Here is an 18184-nt window from a genome sequence, read left to right as displayed (position 1 = left end):
GCGCCAGCCACACTGGAAAAACTCATGTGTATCGGACCCTGAGAACTGGGACTGCTGTTTGTGTACATTTGCACTCTCCCACTTCAGCCTTGTATGGCCTAAGGTGTAATTAAAGTGGCTTTGTCTTTGCCAGCGGTCACGCCTGCGAGTTTTTTTTTTTTTCTTCACAACCACACAGAAGCTGCTGTTGGCCACAGCCCAAGTCCAGAAACTCGCATTTTTTTACGTCAAATTTTGTGTGTGTGTGTGTTCCAACTCATTTACAATGTGTTCAAGAGGTCATTACATTACAAAAGAGGTCATTACTCCGGAGAAAATGACCCACTTGACTTTTATGATGCCATGTGTCGCCAATAGGTGTCCAGTGGCCCGCTTTCCATAAGTCATAGCTGCTAAGTGGCACCTTGCCGGCGTTGGCACTGCCCATCCCGAGCTTGCCATCTGGCCCAGCTCCGGGGGTTTAAGAACCCGGTCCCTCCCCGGCACCCCCGCCTCTAAAAGCCGAGCCTACAGATGGGGGTGTGATGTAGAAAGTGAGAGAAGGGCCTTTATCAGCCAGCGCCAGCACAATTGTGGGAGTTGGGGGAGTTAACTCATTGTATGGATGAATAGGCAAAGGGGGGGCCTGAAACACTAGCATCTCGCTAGCCCCCACCTCAACACACACACAAATGGTGGATCTCTGTATGTTTTAGGTCAGGGCCATCTCAGGGCCCCCCGGCCCTCTCTTCATGGACAAATCGACAGATACCATCAATTACCAAGGTCGTCCCCTGGCCACCATATGGCCGATGACTGCCGAGCAAAAAAAGCCCGGTGACGTCACAGCGACGCTTGCCGTAGCTAGCAGAGATGCTGTGCTAGTGCTGTGTGTCTTTTGCAAACAAATGTGTGCCGTAGTGTCAAGAGGTCAGGGTAGAGTTACCGGATTGAATTCTACCTGTGTGAATGTCATTAAATATTTATCTTTGTGGGCACAAGACTAGAGAAAGTGAGATGAATAAATGTATAAATAAATCAATATATATCTAAAAAAAAAAAAAAATATATATATATATATATATATATATATATATATATATATATATATATATATATATATATATATATATATATATATATATAAATAAGTAATATATTGGTAGCTCTATTTCCTGTAAATAAGCAGCAGAGGTCTCGGTTGATGACTCAACGCCAGGAAGTGATCTTTTACAAAATAAAAGCACATGCGGCACAGGAGTACAAACTGTCTTTTCGCGCTGGGCTGTGGAAAAACATAATAATCTAATTAAACGTGTCTGCTTGAAATCACGGCAAGTGAAATTTGAAATCGTACGTCTTCCTGGGCCTCCGCCGCTACTCACTAAGGTCATTAACAAAAAACACATTGCCGTACGGGGAGAGCGAGCGAGCGAGCAAGGGAGAGAGAGAGAGAGATGTTTCAACTTGATATGTAATGTGAGAAAGGGCCAACAGCAAAACAAGGAAACATCTGGGTGATTAATCCTTTGGAAAGAAGGAAAAACAGGGAGGCAAATAGTCCGTACCAGCTAGCATGAGCCCTCGCAACCAACACCGAACAAAGACAAACAGCTGGAAAGCTGAGATAGTCATCCACGTGACTCGGGAGTTTCATTCATATTAAATCAGACCTTTAGACACAAATCACGTTTATCTCTCATACAATCGAGAAGTAGTTCGAATGATCCAATTATGTTATCTTTATCTTTTGATGAGCGGTCCGTAAGTTTCTGCTAAGCTGGGTTGTCCTGGCTAGCCTCAACTCTAACTAACTGTGAACTGCGAAAAGGCGCAAGGATGAACTCCGAGCCAGATTTGCCAACTCATCAACCAAAAATGAGTTGAGGGAAGAGCTCTTAAAATACGTTTTAGAGCTTTGGGGAGCTGGCAAGGCGTACGGCGCACGCAAGACCCTGAAAGGGAACTTAACGAAAAACAGATTGAACCCTTTTTTTTTTTTTTTTTTTTTGCTTTTCACGCCATCATGCCCGTCATTGAGTCAAGTTTCTTTTAATAGCAGGCTTGATTCATCAATTCCCAGGAAAGTGTTGTTCTTCACTTTTTTTTTTTTTTATATTGCACCTAAGGCGCTTTTACTGGGAACATATGGTTCCAGCACCACCACAGTAGTTTTAAAGCACCTTGCGAAGGAGGGAAAGTGTTACTCACTCAAATTAGGCCTTTCGTCAGAGTCTAACCGCTAGTCGGGCCTGCGCAACGCAACCCCCACCAAGTGTTTATGGCGGTTCCCGGCACCTTCTACCCGTTGCCGCTGAAAGGTCAATACGACACAATTCAGAATCAATAACATTGACATTCAATACATCACACTCAACAAAGACTTTTAAACGTAAGAACATGCATTGCAGATTGCGTCAGGCTAGTCACACTTGACCTGCCTTGACCAACCAGAGGATGGAAAAACACTGATGTCACTTTTTGCATCGTTGAAATTCGATTGGTCGAAGAGACATTCCTGTCGCTCATCTAGTTGTCGCATTGGTCAGCAGCACTGCAAAAATAAATACATACAAAAGTTTTGCCTGGCCAAAATTTAGCTTGGACAAATACTATCTTGCATTTGAGCGTGGGTGTGTAGACTTTTGAAATGCAGTCGTTTGTATTTGCAACCGACTGACAGCACTCTATTCTTTCGACTTTCACCTTAGCTACACTCCTCGCTTTGTGACAAACTGGCCAACTCTAACCCCCCGCCCCCTCCATTGTGCTGAGGCTTTCCACTCAGACACAATAGCGATAGAGCGCCTCACCACTCTTCCGTGAAGCCAGCTCCACCAAAAAAAAAACAAAAAAAAACACGTGCACAAGACCAAAACGGTGCATCGCGGCGGCTAACTAATGGCTAACAATGCAAAGCATAAGTGCAGCAGTTGGACATCCTTAATGATTTGGCGCATCAACGGAATATTTCTATATTTTTTATTGTTTTATGTAAATTTTTTATTATTATTATTATTATTATTTCATTGATTATTTTTTAAATTATTTTATTCATTGATTTATTTATTATTTTATTTTTTCCAATATTTAATTTTGCGACCAGAGTTCTCCTCGGGCAGGCAGCTATCAGAGTCGCAGCTACAACAACTCTCCCACAGTCGTTCAGGTGGAAGCGGCGAATCCCATATCCCCGCTTCCTGTCCCCGTTGCCATATACGTCTGTCTCTCCGGACTGGCCCGATCGTTCCTGTCGGCGGGGACAAAAAGGAGCCCATCCGGTCACACGCTGTGAAAAAGCACCCCGTGGGGTCGAGGGGGATTGTCAACCGGGTGCGAGCGCGGCAGATTGTTATCGCTGGATAATCCCGGCTGAAGAGAGCCAAGGGCACATTTGGCGCCAAATTATTTTAGATGGAATATATTGGGATTGTTAATCGGGCTAAAATTCAAATGGCTAAAAGCTTGACGTCGGACACTAATTTAAGTCGACCCGTGAGTGAGTAGACGTTGGTATTTTTTGCGTCCATTCTGTTTGTCCGCCTCGGCTGGACCGAGTTTGGGAAACGGCGGGGTTGGCTGGAGGATCCATAGCATTGTGTGCAGGAAGCGGCAACTCCGGCGGCGTTGTTGCTTTTAGGCAAATCCCCGCTTCCCCCCATCTCAGCCGCATTACTGCCACTGCCGCGGAGCCAGAGAACAGAATCTGCTGTCATCTACAGCACGGCAAACAATCCGTCTTGAATATCAATGTTTATTTGCAAACTGACTTTCAAGCTTCCCCCCAAAAAAAAAAAGTCTCGGTTTTTCCGTTTACCACATCGGTCACGAGCAATGGCTGCTTACGCCGTCGTGGCCGATTAGCGTCAACACTAAACTGGCACGAACGCTTGACTTCCTCTACCCTGGCAAGAGTGCGAGCTAACCCAAGGAAAAAGCGGCCGCACATGTCTTGCATTTGGACTTTAAAGCCCCTATTAGGAGATTATATCGGAGACTTGGGAGCAGAGCTCTCACTCAGCAAGACTTGATAGCAGGTTGACTTTATGGCCAGCAAACACACTTGACCGGCAGTCTTTTAGTCTTGAGGTGGATTCAGCCACTGTTGCTGCTTTACTTTCTTTCATTTTCCCTACAATGCATTTTAATAATCCACTGTCAAATGATATACTTTTACCCTATATGACAAAAAGCGTCATGTATTATCTTTATTATTATTGGTTTTATTTGTATTTTATTTTGTATTTGATTTATTTTTATTTCTTCACTGCCAACTCCTCCTTTAAACATCGTGTCAGGGTGTGCATGTGTGCGTATTATACAGGAGACAAGTTGTTCCAGCTTTTAAAGAGATAAAATGACGAAATGTTCAAAATGTTGAAAAAAAAAAACCCCACAAAAAGGAACAACAACCCCCCCACGAAAAATGAGTATGGGCTCAATTTGCTTGGAGGTGGGGGCCATCATCCATGCAGCATGTGCTTCTTGCACCTGTCAGCCCCTCCGCCCCACCCCCTCCACCCCTCCCCACCTTTGTCAGTGTGACAAACTCAAATAAACATGGCGAATTAATCACAGCATTACCGGCGAGTCCAACAGCCATCTTCCTCTTGTCTTCCTCCTCCCAGAGCAGCTGGGATTTATTGCTCTATTCTTCCATTCCTTTGCTTGGACTTACAAAAGTCCCCTGTGTATTGGGAATTATTTTTTTTCAGCCTGTACCTTAATGATGCTGCAGGCGATACTTTTATTTCTTTTTTCCCCCCCTCAGGGATTTTGCAACAACTTAACACTGCATGCTCTTAAGACTCAAAAATGACTCTAATCGCGGATTTTAGTCAAACGTAAACAAGCTGAGGCAGTGTTTGTGTGGGACAGGTGTAGCCCAGAAGAAAAAAAAAGTCACTTCCTCATCAGGATGTGGAAACAAATTATCCGCCGTGGCACGACTGGAGCGAGCGAGCGAGCGAGCGCGCTGGTTTTGTTTTGGCTGCAGGTGTCATGATGTCATGATTGCGCCCGTTTGGGATGGTGCGAGCTTCCAGCTCATCACGGATCCGTCCGTCTTGCTTTTTCTTTTTGTAATGGGTGACAGGAAAAGTTGGACGAGCCTACGCCGCACTCCACATCTTTTCCATTACACTTGTTAGCTTGTTTTCAGGGAGTTGAGGACCACAAATTGTCCTCCGGAAAAGCAGCAGGACATAAAGCAGGCCGTGGTGTGTTCTTGTCGGAAATAATCTGTTCACTGTAGCAGTCACACTTTGTTTTTTTAATACCGTGTGGGGAACAGGCGTGGTCGTAACTGCAGTCAGTGTCTGGTCCTAATTTGTAAAGTTGAAAGTTCAAATTAGAGTTTACCTTTGCAAGAGAACGATCCACATGCTACGTTAGCGACGGAAATGTCACGGGGGAAAAAAAAAAAGACAACATTGGGTGCAACTGCATCATCTAGTCATGACTACCAATGAAAAGATAATTATGAAATTAATCATGCAATCGTGACACACTTTTGACTTCCGTGTGTGCGTGCGTTTATATATTTATTTAATTTATTTATGCATGTATTTATTTTTTTGTATTTATTTATTGATTTGGTCGAAGTGCGGAGTGATTTCATAATGGACTGGAAAATCCAAAGTTGACCCCACTAATCTTTATCTTCTACTCCAAAGTTGCGCTGAGCTCCTCTGAACGGCAAAATGGGGGTCGCCCCCCCCCCCTTTCTGTTAGCGAGCGGCGGCACACCTGTAGCGGGGGGGGGGGGAGGTGTTCATTACAGCGGGCCTGAGTGATGGCTTGGCCCACGGCGGGCCCTTGTTCATTGTCATCCGCCTTTCACTTAATTAGCCCCTCACTCACAGCGGGCCTCTGAGGGCCCCCTTTGTGCGTCACTTCACACTCACACAAACACACGGGGGTCATGTGATCCCCCACGCACGCACCCGCGCCCGCGCACGTCACCTTATCTCAAAAGCACCTGTGCGTCATTTCGAAAGACATTAAAAGAGGCCATTGTGGCGCTGACAGTAGATGAGGGCGAGGTTGAGGGCTTCATCAAGTTGACTTTTAATTGCTCGTCTTTCAGCTCATTCGGGGGCCTGCCCTAGCTTAGCGGCGGGGAGAAAGAAGCTAGGCGCCAAATACGAGCAAAGGGAAGACGCTCCGATGATTCATGTCAACGGCGGTTAAGCGTGTTGAAAAGACGCACGGTTCGGACAAAAGAAGAGCACGAGACGGGCGGCGCCGCTTGGGGTTGGGCGTCGTAGGATTCTTGCCGCAGACTTTGCGTGCTGCTCTCGGGGTCAATAAAAGTCAGAGAGGAAGAAAAAGAGAATTGACAAAACAAAACAAAAAATGATTGAGTTTTGCTTTGAGTGGGCGGGCTTTTCCTCTTCCCTTCTGAGCTGTCAGGCAATGTTGGAAACGTTAGCGGGCCCACGTCGGCGATGAAGTCGGCGCACGCGTCGCCCCGACACCTCCCCCACTTTTTTTTTTTTTTTTTTCTCCTCCTTTTCTGCCTCTCCCTCCCCCCACCTCCTCTGGGTTTTATATTTTCCAGCTCAATGTGTGCTCTGAAAACACATCTGTCAGAGCACACACGGCCTCTGTAAAACCAAAGTTGTCCGCCCTCCCCTTTAATTGTCCCTAATCGATCCACTATCCATTTTTTGATATTAGCAGTATCCTCAATCACGGAGCCCATCAGCTTATCTGTTGACATTTTTTTTTTCTTTTCTACACTACCGAGTGAATGAAAGCAATTTAGGGATTAAGTGCGTTTCCTCATTAGCTTGTAATGTTTTCCCCCTTGCTTATCTTTCATCGCCGTGCAAACGATCCCAAAACAAACGAAAAGACGAGGCGACGAGCCAGGAGGGATGTTGTTCATTAGCTAAACACTTGTCGCTAATTTTAATCAAAAGCGAGATGCAGAAATGTGTCTGGAGGGAACTTCTGAAGAAGGATTTCCATTTTATTTATTTTATTATTTATTATTCATTCTTATTTTTTGTTTATTCATTTATTTATTATGTATTATTATTATTTATTTATTTTATTTCTTTATTATTTATTTTATTACGCGACTATCTTTTAATGATAAAAGATGGTTTAAATTTGGTTTTACTTTGGGTAGCGTTCTTTTTTTTCAAGTTCAGTTAGTCAACAATACCCGAGCGTCTTCCGTGTTATCACGATGATGTCGCGTTAAGCCTTGACGTGACAAGCAGTAATCATAAGCCACGGCGGCCCCCCACGGCGGACAAAGAGGCTGACCCTCGTCGCAAAGCCTAATTAAGGAGCCAAATTAAATGTCAGCCAGCCAGCCCGCCCGCCCCTCCCCCTCCGAGGCCCGAGTCACGGCAGATAAACGCTCGACTGTAAACAAGCATCACGTCAACGTTGTCATGCGCTCTAGATCGCCTTTAAGCCGGCGGGCTGATGCTGCGACCGGCACCACCGGCGGGCCCTTGAGACCCCACCTCCCCGAGGACCAATGGGGCATTGTCCTTGCCAGCAATGGCCGTCCATGCGTATTGGCATGACCGAGCATGTGCTTGGATTATCGGAGCGCTATGAAAGAGAAACGGCCAATTTAATCCAAAAAATGGGGCCTTTGGTGTCAGGGGTTATGCCAGAAAATGACTAGGGGGACAAATGGAAAGGTCCAGGCTGCAACCCCCCCTTTAAAAAAAAATAAATAAAAATGTTCACCGTGCACGGGGGAACCCCTCCCCAACTGGCAGCAATAAATAGATTCTTTCTCTAACATGCTTAATCCTGCTAAACAGCAACAAATCCTATTAGGCCATGAATGATAAATCCTTGCAATTCCTCCCCCATGCAGTCGAGAAGAAGGACCCAAATCGCCTTCCACCTCCTCCTCCTCCTCCTCCTTGATGATGGTGCAAACCCAGACACGCTGACCGTGGGCCATTTGCTGCCAGGCCGCGTAAAGTGACTGGAAAAAAGAAAAAATCAACAATTGAAAAAAATAATAACAATTTGAAAAAAAAAAAAAACAATAATAATAATTTCAGTTTCAAAGCCTTGATGTCATGGCAGCTGCACTTTACAACAGATTTTTATTTCAGTTTCCTTTCAATCCTAAAAAAAAAAAAAAAAAAAATGGAAGGGTACCAGCACCCCAAATGAAATCGTTCAACTTGGCTTTCGTACGATCATTGTAAACGTGGCCCGTCAAGGAGCTTCGATTCCATAACAGGAAGACGTGGAAGCCCTGAGACGGCGTAACAAAGGGGGTCTATCTTACAAGCGCTGCAGCACAGGTGTCAGTTCTGCTTCTCTGGCCGGCGTACACTGGCCGCATTGTTCACCGAGCACTTGCTGGGAGTTTTTGGGTGTGGTCCGGCGCACTACTCTTGACTTCGTCAAGTCTGCTTATGAAGCACCCTTTCTAATATGGGGGGGGCACTTTGAAGCTTTCTGGGCCAATGATGGTGTCAATTGTGTGTGTGTCACGTGTCAACAAAAAAATAAATAAAAGTTAGCTTTGGACTCATTTAACAAAAAAAAATATCACTTTGCAAAATTAGCCTTAGGTCTCAAAGTTCTACCTGTACCTAATATTCTGAACTTGACTACAAAGGCTGTCAAGTGGAGTTAAGTCGTCGTTAGCGGACTTGTTCAACACGTGCGCTCCTCTCCAATTTTCTGCCGGAGGAAAAGGACAAGCCGTGACATGAAGCCCGGTTCTTTAAACACTCATTACCAACACAGACAGGGAGGGGAGGGGGGGGGGCGCCTCTCGAGGGCGGCGACGCGTCCGCCCGGCTCATCTGTGGCATTCTTCACAAGTGTGAGCTGATGTAATGACACCTTTGAGGTGTTCAACTGTCAATGAGCTATGCGAACCCCCCCCCCGAAACAAAGATTCACCTTGAGATGCCCTTTTTGACCAGATAGGCCAATCGTAGTCGGAACGTGAGCGGCATTACCACTCTGGCTGCACGTTCTAATTCATAGCACGCCGCAACTTTTTGACATCAAACATCTCTGAAAGAGTGTAGTCATCTTATCCAACCCCCCCCCCTCTGCAAGATGTGATAAAGGGATGTCTGTTTTGGGGGGGGAGAACAGAAGGAGAGCGCATCTCTTTGATGACCAAAGCGGCACAAGCCGTAAAGCTCCGAAGGCCGCCTGCCTTCAAAGATATTCAGCACACAGGATATTTGATGGGGGGGGGGGGCGTCCTTTAGCAACTGTGCCATCTCTAAAGTGGCAATCTCAAAGTATTCATGACTCCAGTGTGCGTGGAGGGAGGAGGAGGTGGGGGGGGGGGGGATTGACGGACAAGGCCGCCTCTTGACTCACAGCAACTTGCAGTTGATTAAGAGCAAAGGAAGTGGCCTTTAATCCACGGCTCATCCAGCTGGGAGCAGCCCAAACAGCAGCGGACAAAGGGGAAGTGTATTAAAGTCGCCGTGTTTGTCGCCGTGTTACGGCTCCACTTCCGAGCTAAACGGGCTCTATTTTGGTCACCGGAGCCAATCCCGGTTAGAGCGAGCGTTGGTGTGAAAAAAGGGAGGTCAGCGCCGTCGTGAGAGCAGATGACCTGATTCGTCAAAGCACGTCCTGTCGTGCTTTTGAAATGTGGCGCAACGTGCGGAAAACAACGCGGCGTGACTAATATCGGTATGGCAACGTCGCACAAGCGGGTACGCTCGTTAAATACAGAATGTGCGTGCTGCTGCTGGAATATGGCTCAGACCTCAATTGTAGAATCTCTTCTTTCAATTTGACACCATTTTCTGGGTGAAAATGAAACCACCCAAAAAAAACAAATAAAAATAATACATTTTTGATCCTTTTTTTTTTTTTACGCAAAATTTGCCCAATTTTTTTACACTCATATTTTTTTTTTAGAATTTCCAAATTTGGAAAAAAACACAATTCTCTTTGGAAGAGCTCATTTTTGCGTGATCTCCACTTGCGCCGATTGAACATACGTGTGCACCAGCGTCAAACGCTGGGAACAGAAACACATTTCTTCTCACCCAATTAGACTCCGAGCCGCTGAAAAAAACAATCAGTGAGCGGTGTGTGTGTGTGTGGGGGGGGGGGCATGTGGGGTCGAGGCGGATGTAATTTTCTTTCCCAAACTGGAGAGGGCCTCATTCTTTTCATGTTGGCTATTGTTTGTGTGCATTTCCTCCTGTAGCCAAGGCAGGAAAACAAGACCACGGCAGCACACGCATACTTTGATGTGACTGTTTTATGCTCCCATGTCAAGGCTTTGTCTCTCAAGTCCTTTTGTTGCCGCGCCGCCTAATTAAGACCTCAGAGCGACTTGTTGACTCCACAAAGAAGACGGGTGGGTGGGTGGGTGGGTGCATGTGTGTGTATGTGGGTGTGCCTGCTTTGGCTGGGACATAGCTGGAGTGCAACACGGATTAGCCCCCACCACCACCACAACATACAAAAGCATAGGCTCGCACACAAGAATGGAGTCATTCATTTACTGTTTGAGGGCCGCTCAAGTGGAGTGTAACGGCGGCGATGTATTTTTCGACTTGTTTATTGGTGGATCTGTGCAAAAGCGCTTTTATTCGGGGTCTTCGATACCACTTTTGGTCAAACCCAGTACGAGTATTCAAGTCTTGAGTAGTCACCGGTTACGATGTCAAAAGTTGGATAAATTTGATATATATTTTTTAAAAATATTAAAAACTATTTTAAAGACATATAACTTTTTTTTTTAAATTGCATGAAATAATTTTTCTATTCTACAGTTTTCTATTCTCGTTTCTAGTTGCTGATCATAAAACAACCACAAGAGGGCACTGTGTCACGTACCGGTACTTTGAAATAAGGCTAATATCGGCGCCGATACCTGGAATCAGAACTGGCCTTTCCTTTAATATTATTATTATGAATAGATGAGTATGGTGACACGGAAGTCAACATTACTCCCCTTCCGATGACAATTTGCCGACGAATTTGAAGTACTGTACTCGTGCGTTTTAAATGTCCAGGATGAGCACAAAGCCACACGGTCAACAAAAAAATGTTCCACGCCGTCCGAGCTTCTATTTACTCTCGCAAATCATGCAAACATGCAGCTGTCACACTCTGGGCTCACACGGGACGTGCTCCTCCACGGGAAAACAAACACGCAAGTGCAAGTCGTACGCTCCAACGACAGAATACGAGGATGCTACGCGTGCGTGTGCGAGCGCGCGTCCGTGCGTTGTTTGTTTCTGGCGCTTTCTGCTCCAGCATTTAACTCCATACCAGTGGGCTTTTTTTTTTTTTTTCCCCCCCTGCCTTTGTGTTGACACAGATGTGCTGCTCTGAGAGCAAGGGACACGCTTCCAGGGAGCCTTTGGATGCAAAGCTGGCCTGTTTTTCCCTCTGGTTGGCTTTGCGCAAGGCTGCAGATCCATTCGGGAGCGCTCGTATTTACAATGTAAACGTCGCCGGCGAGTCACTTAACGGTGCAGCCCCTATTTAGCCGGAAAATTATAGTCGGCTCGCTCAATATTTGACACGCTTTTCGTTTTATTATCAATTTTCTTTCCGAACAACTTAACCACAAAGCCAAGGATTCGTCCGCGGAATACATCGATACGACTCGGGTTCCGCTTTAGTTGCAGCATTTTTTTTTTAAATCAAATAAATTTGACTTGATTTTCTAAAGGGGGGGCCAAGACACACAACTTGACATGTCAAATAAAAATGACACAAAACATGAAAAGGATTTCAAATTGGTCTGTATTTACTCAGCCATCGACGTATCAAAAAAGAAAAAAAACGGATGCCGCAACGTAAATCAACGGACTCGCTCGAGCGAAACTTGTCGCTCGGCAGATTTTCGACTCGGGGGCCCCATTTGGCGCTCTGACAGCTTTCCACTGTCTTACAAAGGAGAGCGCGCACGCAAACCGCAACGCCGACACTTTTTCACGTGTTGTCGATATTCTCATCAAGCTGGAAAATCTGGCCCATATCCAACAATATGAACAAGCTTTCCTTCATCACAGCGCTACCTGCTGGTGATCCAGTAGCACACATAGAATGTTCTTTCCATCTAAAAGAACGTTTTTTTTTTGTGTGTGTGTGTTTGTGCTCCAGGTTGTCTCACGCCCAAAGGTCCGCTGTGAAAGTCCTGCGTCGCATGCAGTACTTTGTGGCCCGCAAGAAGTTTCAGGTACGTAAAAACCGAGAGGGGAGAGGCCACGCGTACGTTTGCGGTTGCGCAGGAAGACGAGCGGGGGGGAAGTCCCGAGAGAATACATCAGCCGCACTGTCGTGTTATAATTATGATTTCGATGCAGTCCACAGACTTGCTCGACTCGATACGCTTGCACTCGCGTCGGACAACGAGGCACTCGAACGCGCCGACGGATTCTCCCGCGCAGAAGTCGACGCACGTGCCGCACTACGGCTTTTAAAATTTAATCCTCGTGTATGACGTCGCGATGAGTACAGTATCTCGTAGAGTGTTTAGCATGTGTGTGTGTGTGTGTTTTCAATTAGGGCCCTTCCAAGTGATCTCAGCTGCAGCCTAAAGAGTTCACCGGGTTCTTTCGAACGCCGCTTGTATCCACGTCACAGCAAACAAAGCTGTGAAAGGACCCTAATGCGATTGCTTTCTACGTTACCGTGCACTTGTCACTTCACGCGCACGCTCGCTCGCTCGCACGCACGTCGCGGGTTAACAATGAAGCCTTGGGCATGTTTTTTTTTTTTCGACAATGGCTTTTGTATGCTTCCACATGTGTGATGGTGTTCTTACGTATAGTTTGTGTGTTGGGCAGCAAGCGCGCAAGCCGTACGACGTGCGCGATGTGATCGAGCAGTACTCGCAAGGTCATCTCAACATGATGGTGCGCATCAAGGAGCTGCAGAGAAGGTGCGGCCTCTTTTACCCCCCCCCCCCAAATGTCACAACGTTTCGACTCTTTTATGCTTTTTATGAAATGCGGGTGCCGCGTTTTTTTTTTTCAGGCTTCCCACTCTCTTATTACACAAAGCAGTTGTTTTTCCCAAAAAAGAAAACAAAAAAAAAACAAGCGCTCCTCAAAACAAAGTCTTCATTTGAAGCCATTTTTTTTTGGTCTGCATCATAAAACAAAATTGGGCTCCAAAACGTTTTTCTGGGTTTGTCTTTGAGTCGTGTTCATGTCACAACATTTCTTGACGGAGTAAAAGCCTTCAACAGTTCCAGGAACGGATGCAACCAAAGAAGAATTACAGAGCCAAAACTAGAATTTTTCTATTTGACTTTGGTGTCGAATTTCTGCCCTAATTTATTTTAATTTTATTTTTCTTCTCAAGATTGACCTTAAAACCTCGAAGACCTTAAAAGATGAGCGCTCCACGTGTGCACATGAAACCCCTGGGGAAAAATACTGCTGGAATTTTCCATCCCTTTTTATTGTATTTTTTTTTATTTTTTTTTTATGATAGATGAGCGCTGATATCCATATGTTTCTTTTTATTGCTACTATACAGGACATAGAGCAGCATGAGCGTATGTGTGTGTATCTCTCCACTCAAGTTATTTTTGGCTTATTCCTCCCCCTCCCCTCCTTCCCTCCCTCTCTCCTCCCTAGGTTGGACGGCACACTGGGGAAGCCGGGAATGTTCCTCCCAGGTAAACACAGAGCAACGTCCAGCTGACAAACAGCCATCGCTCCTTGCGTCCAATCCATGTTAACGACTACATACAGTTTTAGCGCCGCTAAAGCGCCCGCAAGATTTTCAATTTTATTTTCCGGCCCTTTTTTTTTTAACCGGCGAGTGTTTTCAAAAGTGTTACGCTATTCATTTCGATTCTTTAAGATGAGGAAAAATATACGCCAGCGAGGATTGTAAGGTCGTCTGTCTCCATGTGTCGCCGCACCGTTTGTGTTTGTAACCCCGCTAGCTTTGCATTGTGTGTTAAGCTAGCAGACAGTAAAAGCTTCTGACATCGGCCCATCTTCGTCTCAGTACAAATATTTCCAAATGTGAGTCACCCCCCGCCCCCCCCCCCAACCGCCTCCAACCCCCACCGAGCTCAGAATGCAGTACGCTTGCCACCATTGGATATTTTATTGAGCAATGTCAGTGTTGTTAACAGCCCCTCTGTGGCAATAGCCCCAACTCCCCCGAGCGCTCTTTGTTTATTGCTCTCACTAACTTGGTATCTGAAGCGGAATAAGCTAACGTAATTAGAAGAGGCCATGTGGGAGCCCCCCCCCCCCACACACACACACACACACACACACATTTTTTTTTCTAAATGTATTTATTTCTTTTTTTTGACGTGGGAGGTGGGGGAGGGCGGTTGTCCTCAAATATTTGCCTGTCCCGATTGTGCGGCCCCTTTGGCAAATGTTGAAGCGGCTTCAGTGTGGAAATGACATTTGCAGAGCGCTTTTATTTCACACTAAAAGGTAATGAAAGAGTGCCAAATGCTCTCTACCGAGAAATCTCGAAATGAAATCCTTAACATGATGAAATGTTTGCTCAGCCGTTGCGAGGTACCAACTGCAGTGGCGCTTGATTGCCTTTCAATACAAATTGCTTCAGCCGCTAGCTTAATGCTAACCCGTAATGAATCGTCACAATGTCACGGCTTTTTTTTTTATTTTTTATTAATAAATATTTTTATGGAATAAATTAAACAAATTAAATAAAAAAATAAAAAAAACTTATTTTACCGCTGATGGTTAAATGTGCACAGTATTTTGTGTTGTGATTCTGGTGGCTAAAACGTGCTTATCAGTATCTTTATACGCAAATGTTTCTCTTTGGTGCCCCAGGTAAAGGAGAAGATAAAGAATTCCCGACAATCGGCGCGCGACTGATCCGGCTAGAAGATAAGGTACGTGCGGCACTGTGTTTCTTTCGCAGCACATGCGGGCTTCACCTACGCTTACGTACCTGTATGTGTGGTACACTTTTGTTTTTTCCCTTCTTCAATTGCTCAAAAAGGTGTGTTGGACATTGATATCGAGTTGTGAAAAATGATGAAATCGATCATATTTATGTATCGGTAAAGGTTTTACTTGACAGTGAGAATTTATATAATATTTAAAAATAATGCATAGTTACCTCACAGTAACAAGGCACTTGTTTTAAGACTTGGTCTTTTTTTTTTATTATTATTTTTTTTACTTGTTTTAAGAAATCTTCCCACGTCAAATTTCCCTTTTAATATATATTTGTTAAATTTTCCAAATAATTTTGCCTAGATAAGTTTGTTTTTTGTTGCGTAAGGCCTGTTGTTGTCGTGTGGCGCCAAGCAGGGGCAGGCGCCAGTGCGATGCCAATGTGACGCCTGTCTATCAGTATGTCTGTCTGTCTGTCTATGCCCCGCTGCCAGTTTTCCACTGCAGCGTTTGTACCCGTTGAACCGGTGCGTGCTAGCGCCGCAGTTTTTTTTTTTTTTTCCACGCCCAAATCACAGGGTGTGAAGTGTGTCGCCGGGGCGTGCGGCTCGCCGTTTTGTTTGTGCTTCAAAGGAAACCGGTGCACCTCCCGCCGTTTGTGAGTCAAGTGATGCAGGCCTGAGCCATGGCGCTCTTGTTGCTTTGCTCCAGGCTACTTCTTAGCTCGACACGTTCAAGGAGCGACTTCTCTCCTTACAACCGCAAACGCGTTCTCACAATCCCGCCAATCCAACGGTTTGCGACAGTCTCGTCGGTGTTTTGACGGGGACGGACGGCACAGCTTTTATATGGGAAGGGAAGCGTGCAAGAGCCCGGCTTCCTTTTTGGCCCCGGGCAGCAGGTGGATGAACCGGATCTCACCCTCGGTGCTTTCCCCGCTCCACTTAGCTGGGAATGGATCGGCGGCCGCCGGGACACCCCTCTTTTTGAAAAGTCAGCAAGAGAAAGTTTCGAGCTCAAAGCGAGACGTGGTTGTGAAAAGCCGTTTCACCATCCGTCGATGTTTACAACACACGCAAGGATTCGAGTGAACTGGAGCTTGCGCTGGCTGACCTCCGGCAAGGTTGCGGTCATTTGCTCGGCTTCTGCAGGCAGCGTCAACCCCCCCCCCCCCCCACCACCACCCCTCCCGCCTTCTTCTCGTAAACGTCAAGCTAATGACACATGGTGCAAACCCCGCTGTCACACTTGACTCACTCTTAAGAAGGATCTTTCCCAACAGCTTGCTGGAATCATTCATGTGCCTGTGCCCGAGCCCGTGCGTACACACAAGAGTGTGTTCCCGCTCTCCGCATGTCTTCCAGGCACATTTTCAAACTGAAAAGTGCCAGTGTTTTGTGTGTGTGTGTGTGTGTGTGTGTGTGTGTGTGTGTGTGTGTGTGTGTGTGTGTGTGTGTGTGTGTGTTGTGTGTGTGTGTGTGTGTGTGTGTGTGTGTGTGTGTGTGTGTGTGTGTGTGTGTGTGTGTGTGTGTGTGTGTGTGTGTGTGTGTGTGTGTGTGTGTGTGTGTACATATATATTTATATATTTTTATGATTATTTATTTTTATTAAATATATATATTATATTCTGGAAGGTATATTATATGATATATGTATTTTACAGTATTTACTTAAGAACAGAACATTATTGCCACTTCTACTTTTTTTTTTTTTTAATTTGCAGTAGTTACTTAAGAACAGAATGCGGGTAGTTCTACAACCTCCGACAAATCCCCCCAATTCCAATCCTGCTAAAATGCCAGCCGCTAACTACTCTTCGCAGTGCTTTAGGCGAGCACGACAGCCCCGTGGATGAATTTATCTTTTACGGGCAGAAGGAGAGACTCGGCCATTGTGTATCCAGCGCGAGGATGGACAATGATTTATCGCAACGAGACAAAGACACATGAGCGGAGTTGATTAATGGCTAATGCGTCCGACCCAACGCTCTCCAGATTGAATTCCCCCGGGAGCGGCTTGGAAACGAAGACGGATGGCCCCCCGTTTGACAGCGTTATCTTTCTGTCACAAGCACCGGATGAAAAATGCCCCGGCAAGCGGCCCAAACAGTGGCCGGCGTCTCCGAGCTTCAACTTGGCCTTTCACCAGCCGCCGCCGCGCTTTAGGGCCGAGACGAGGCCCGCCGAGACGAGGCCCGCCGCTTGCGCCGCGTCGCTCACTTTTATGAGCAACAGGATGTTTTGGCATGGCGATAGGCGGCCGTGAATGTCTAGTATATAAAATACAACGACGGCCATAAAAGACGAGCCGGAGCAAGCTGGAATACGTTAGGCAGTGAATAATTAAGAAGGCTTACAAACCGGTTGAGCGATTGCCTGAGACGGAAACCGTCTTGACTAAAATCTTTTACCGAGATGTAGATTGAGATTAACGGTCTTTTTTTTTTTTAATTTATTTTGGAAGAGGATTATAATTGGCATCGAGGTCACACTTGGATCTGATAGCATTGCCCTCAACAACACACAGGAATGCGCTTACACAACAGCATCAATAATCTCATCCGATCATCTCGTGTAAGGCCACTAGTCGGTAAAAAAATAGAAATAAAAAAAAGGAAAAAAACCTAAAATATTATTGTAGAAATCTTATTTATTTTTATTTATTTATTTATTTATTTTTCTCAAAGTTACAAATGAAAAACTATAGAAATATTTTTCATGATTATTTTTATTTTATTTTTTTCACAAAGTATTCTATTTAGCGCTATGACTTGACTCGAATCAGGAGTGCTATTTATATCGACACGTCCGCAACATGGCCACTGTGCGGTTGGAATCACGAATTAGCCAACACACACATTATTCCGCTTATGCGGTGTTTTAAGGACTGGGACCCAAGAATGCGTGGCATGACCTTAATAGCGTCCCAATTAGATAAGTATGCTGTAAATTACAGCAAGGCCAAATACTGGGAATATTCCAGGAGCGGGTGTTTGTTAGGAATCCATCTGCAAGGCATTTAGGGCGCCTCATTGCTGTAATCAGGACGGGGGGGGGGCGCCTGTTTAAACCCTCCACTCGAAACCCGGTGCCAGGCCAGGCCTTGGATACAAGGCCATAGTAAACACACATGCGCTCATATACATATTTATATTTGACTACTAAGTGGATACTTGAACACACACGTAAATATACAAAAGCTAAACATTCTCACGCAAATGTTGACTCACAGTTGTTTTCCTTGTTCTTGTTGTTCATTAATAGAGCAGAGAATATTTGAATTGCCGCTCCTAAATTTGGGATTTTGTAGTTGAAAAGTAAATGTTTACAAAATGTGTTTGCTCCTATGCATTATGTGAATTT

General features: G+C 45.5%; 1 protein-coding gene across 4 annotated transcripts in view; it reads left to right on the top strand.

Annotated features, from left to right (window-relative positions):
* Positions 1-18184, top strand: part of kcnq1.2 (potassium voltage-gated channel, KQT-like subfamily, member 1.2) — a 70040-nt gene that overhangs the window by 27654 nt on the left and 24202 nt on the right. For all 4 annotated transcript variants that reach the window (XM_085913895.1, XM_085913893.1, XM_085913894.1 and 1 more), the window contains 4 exons: positions 12076-12151; positions 12762-12856; positions 13560-13600; positions 14754-14815. In XM_085913895.1, coding sequence (XP_085770021.1) covers positions 12076-12151; positions 12762-12856; positions 13560-13600; positions 14754-14815 — 274 coding nt within the window. The remainder of the gene's footprint in view (positions 1-12075; positions 12152-12761; positions 12857-13559; positions 13601-14753; positions 14816-18184) is intronic.

The sequence above is a fragment of the Syngnathus leptorhynchus genome, chromosome 6 (assembly GCF_054491065.1).
Source record: "Syngnathus leptorhynchus isolate UIUO chromosome 6, UIUO_Slep, whole genome shotgun sequence".
NCBI classification, from domain to species: domain Eukaryota; kingdom Metazoa; phylum Chordata; class Actinopteri; order Syngnathiformes; family Syngnathidae; genus Syngnathus; species Syngnathus leptorhynchus.
The sequence above is the reverse complement of the archived record's forward strand: the minus strand, read 5'-3'. Positions and strand labels throughout refer to the sequence as shown.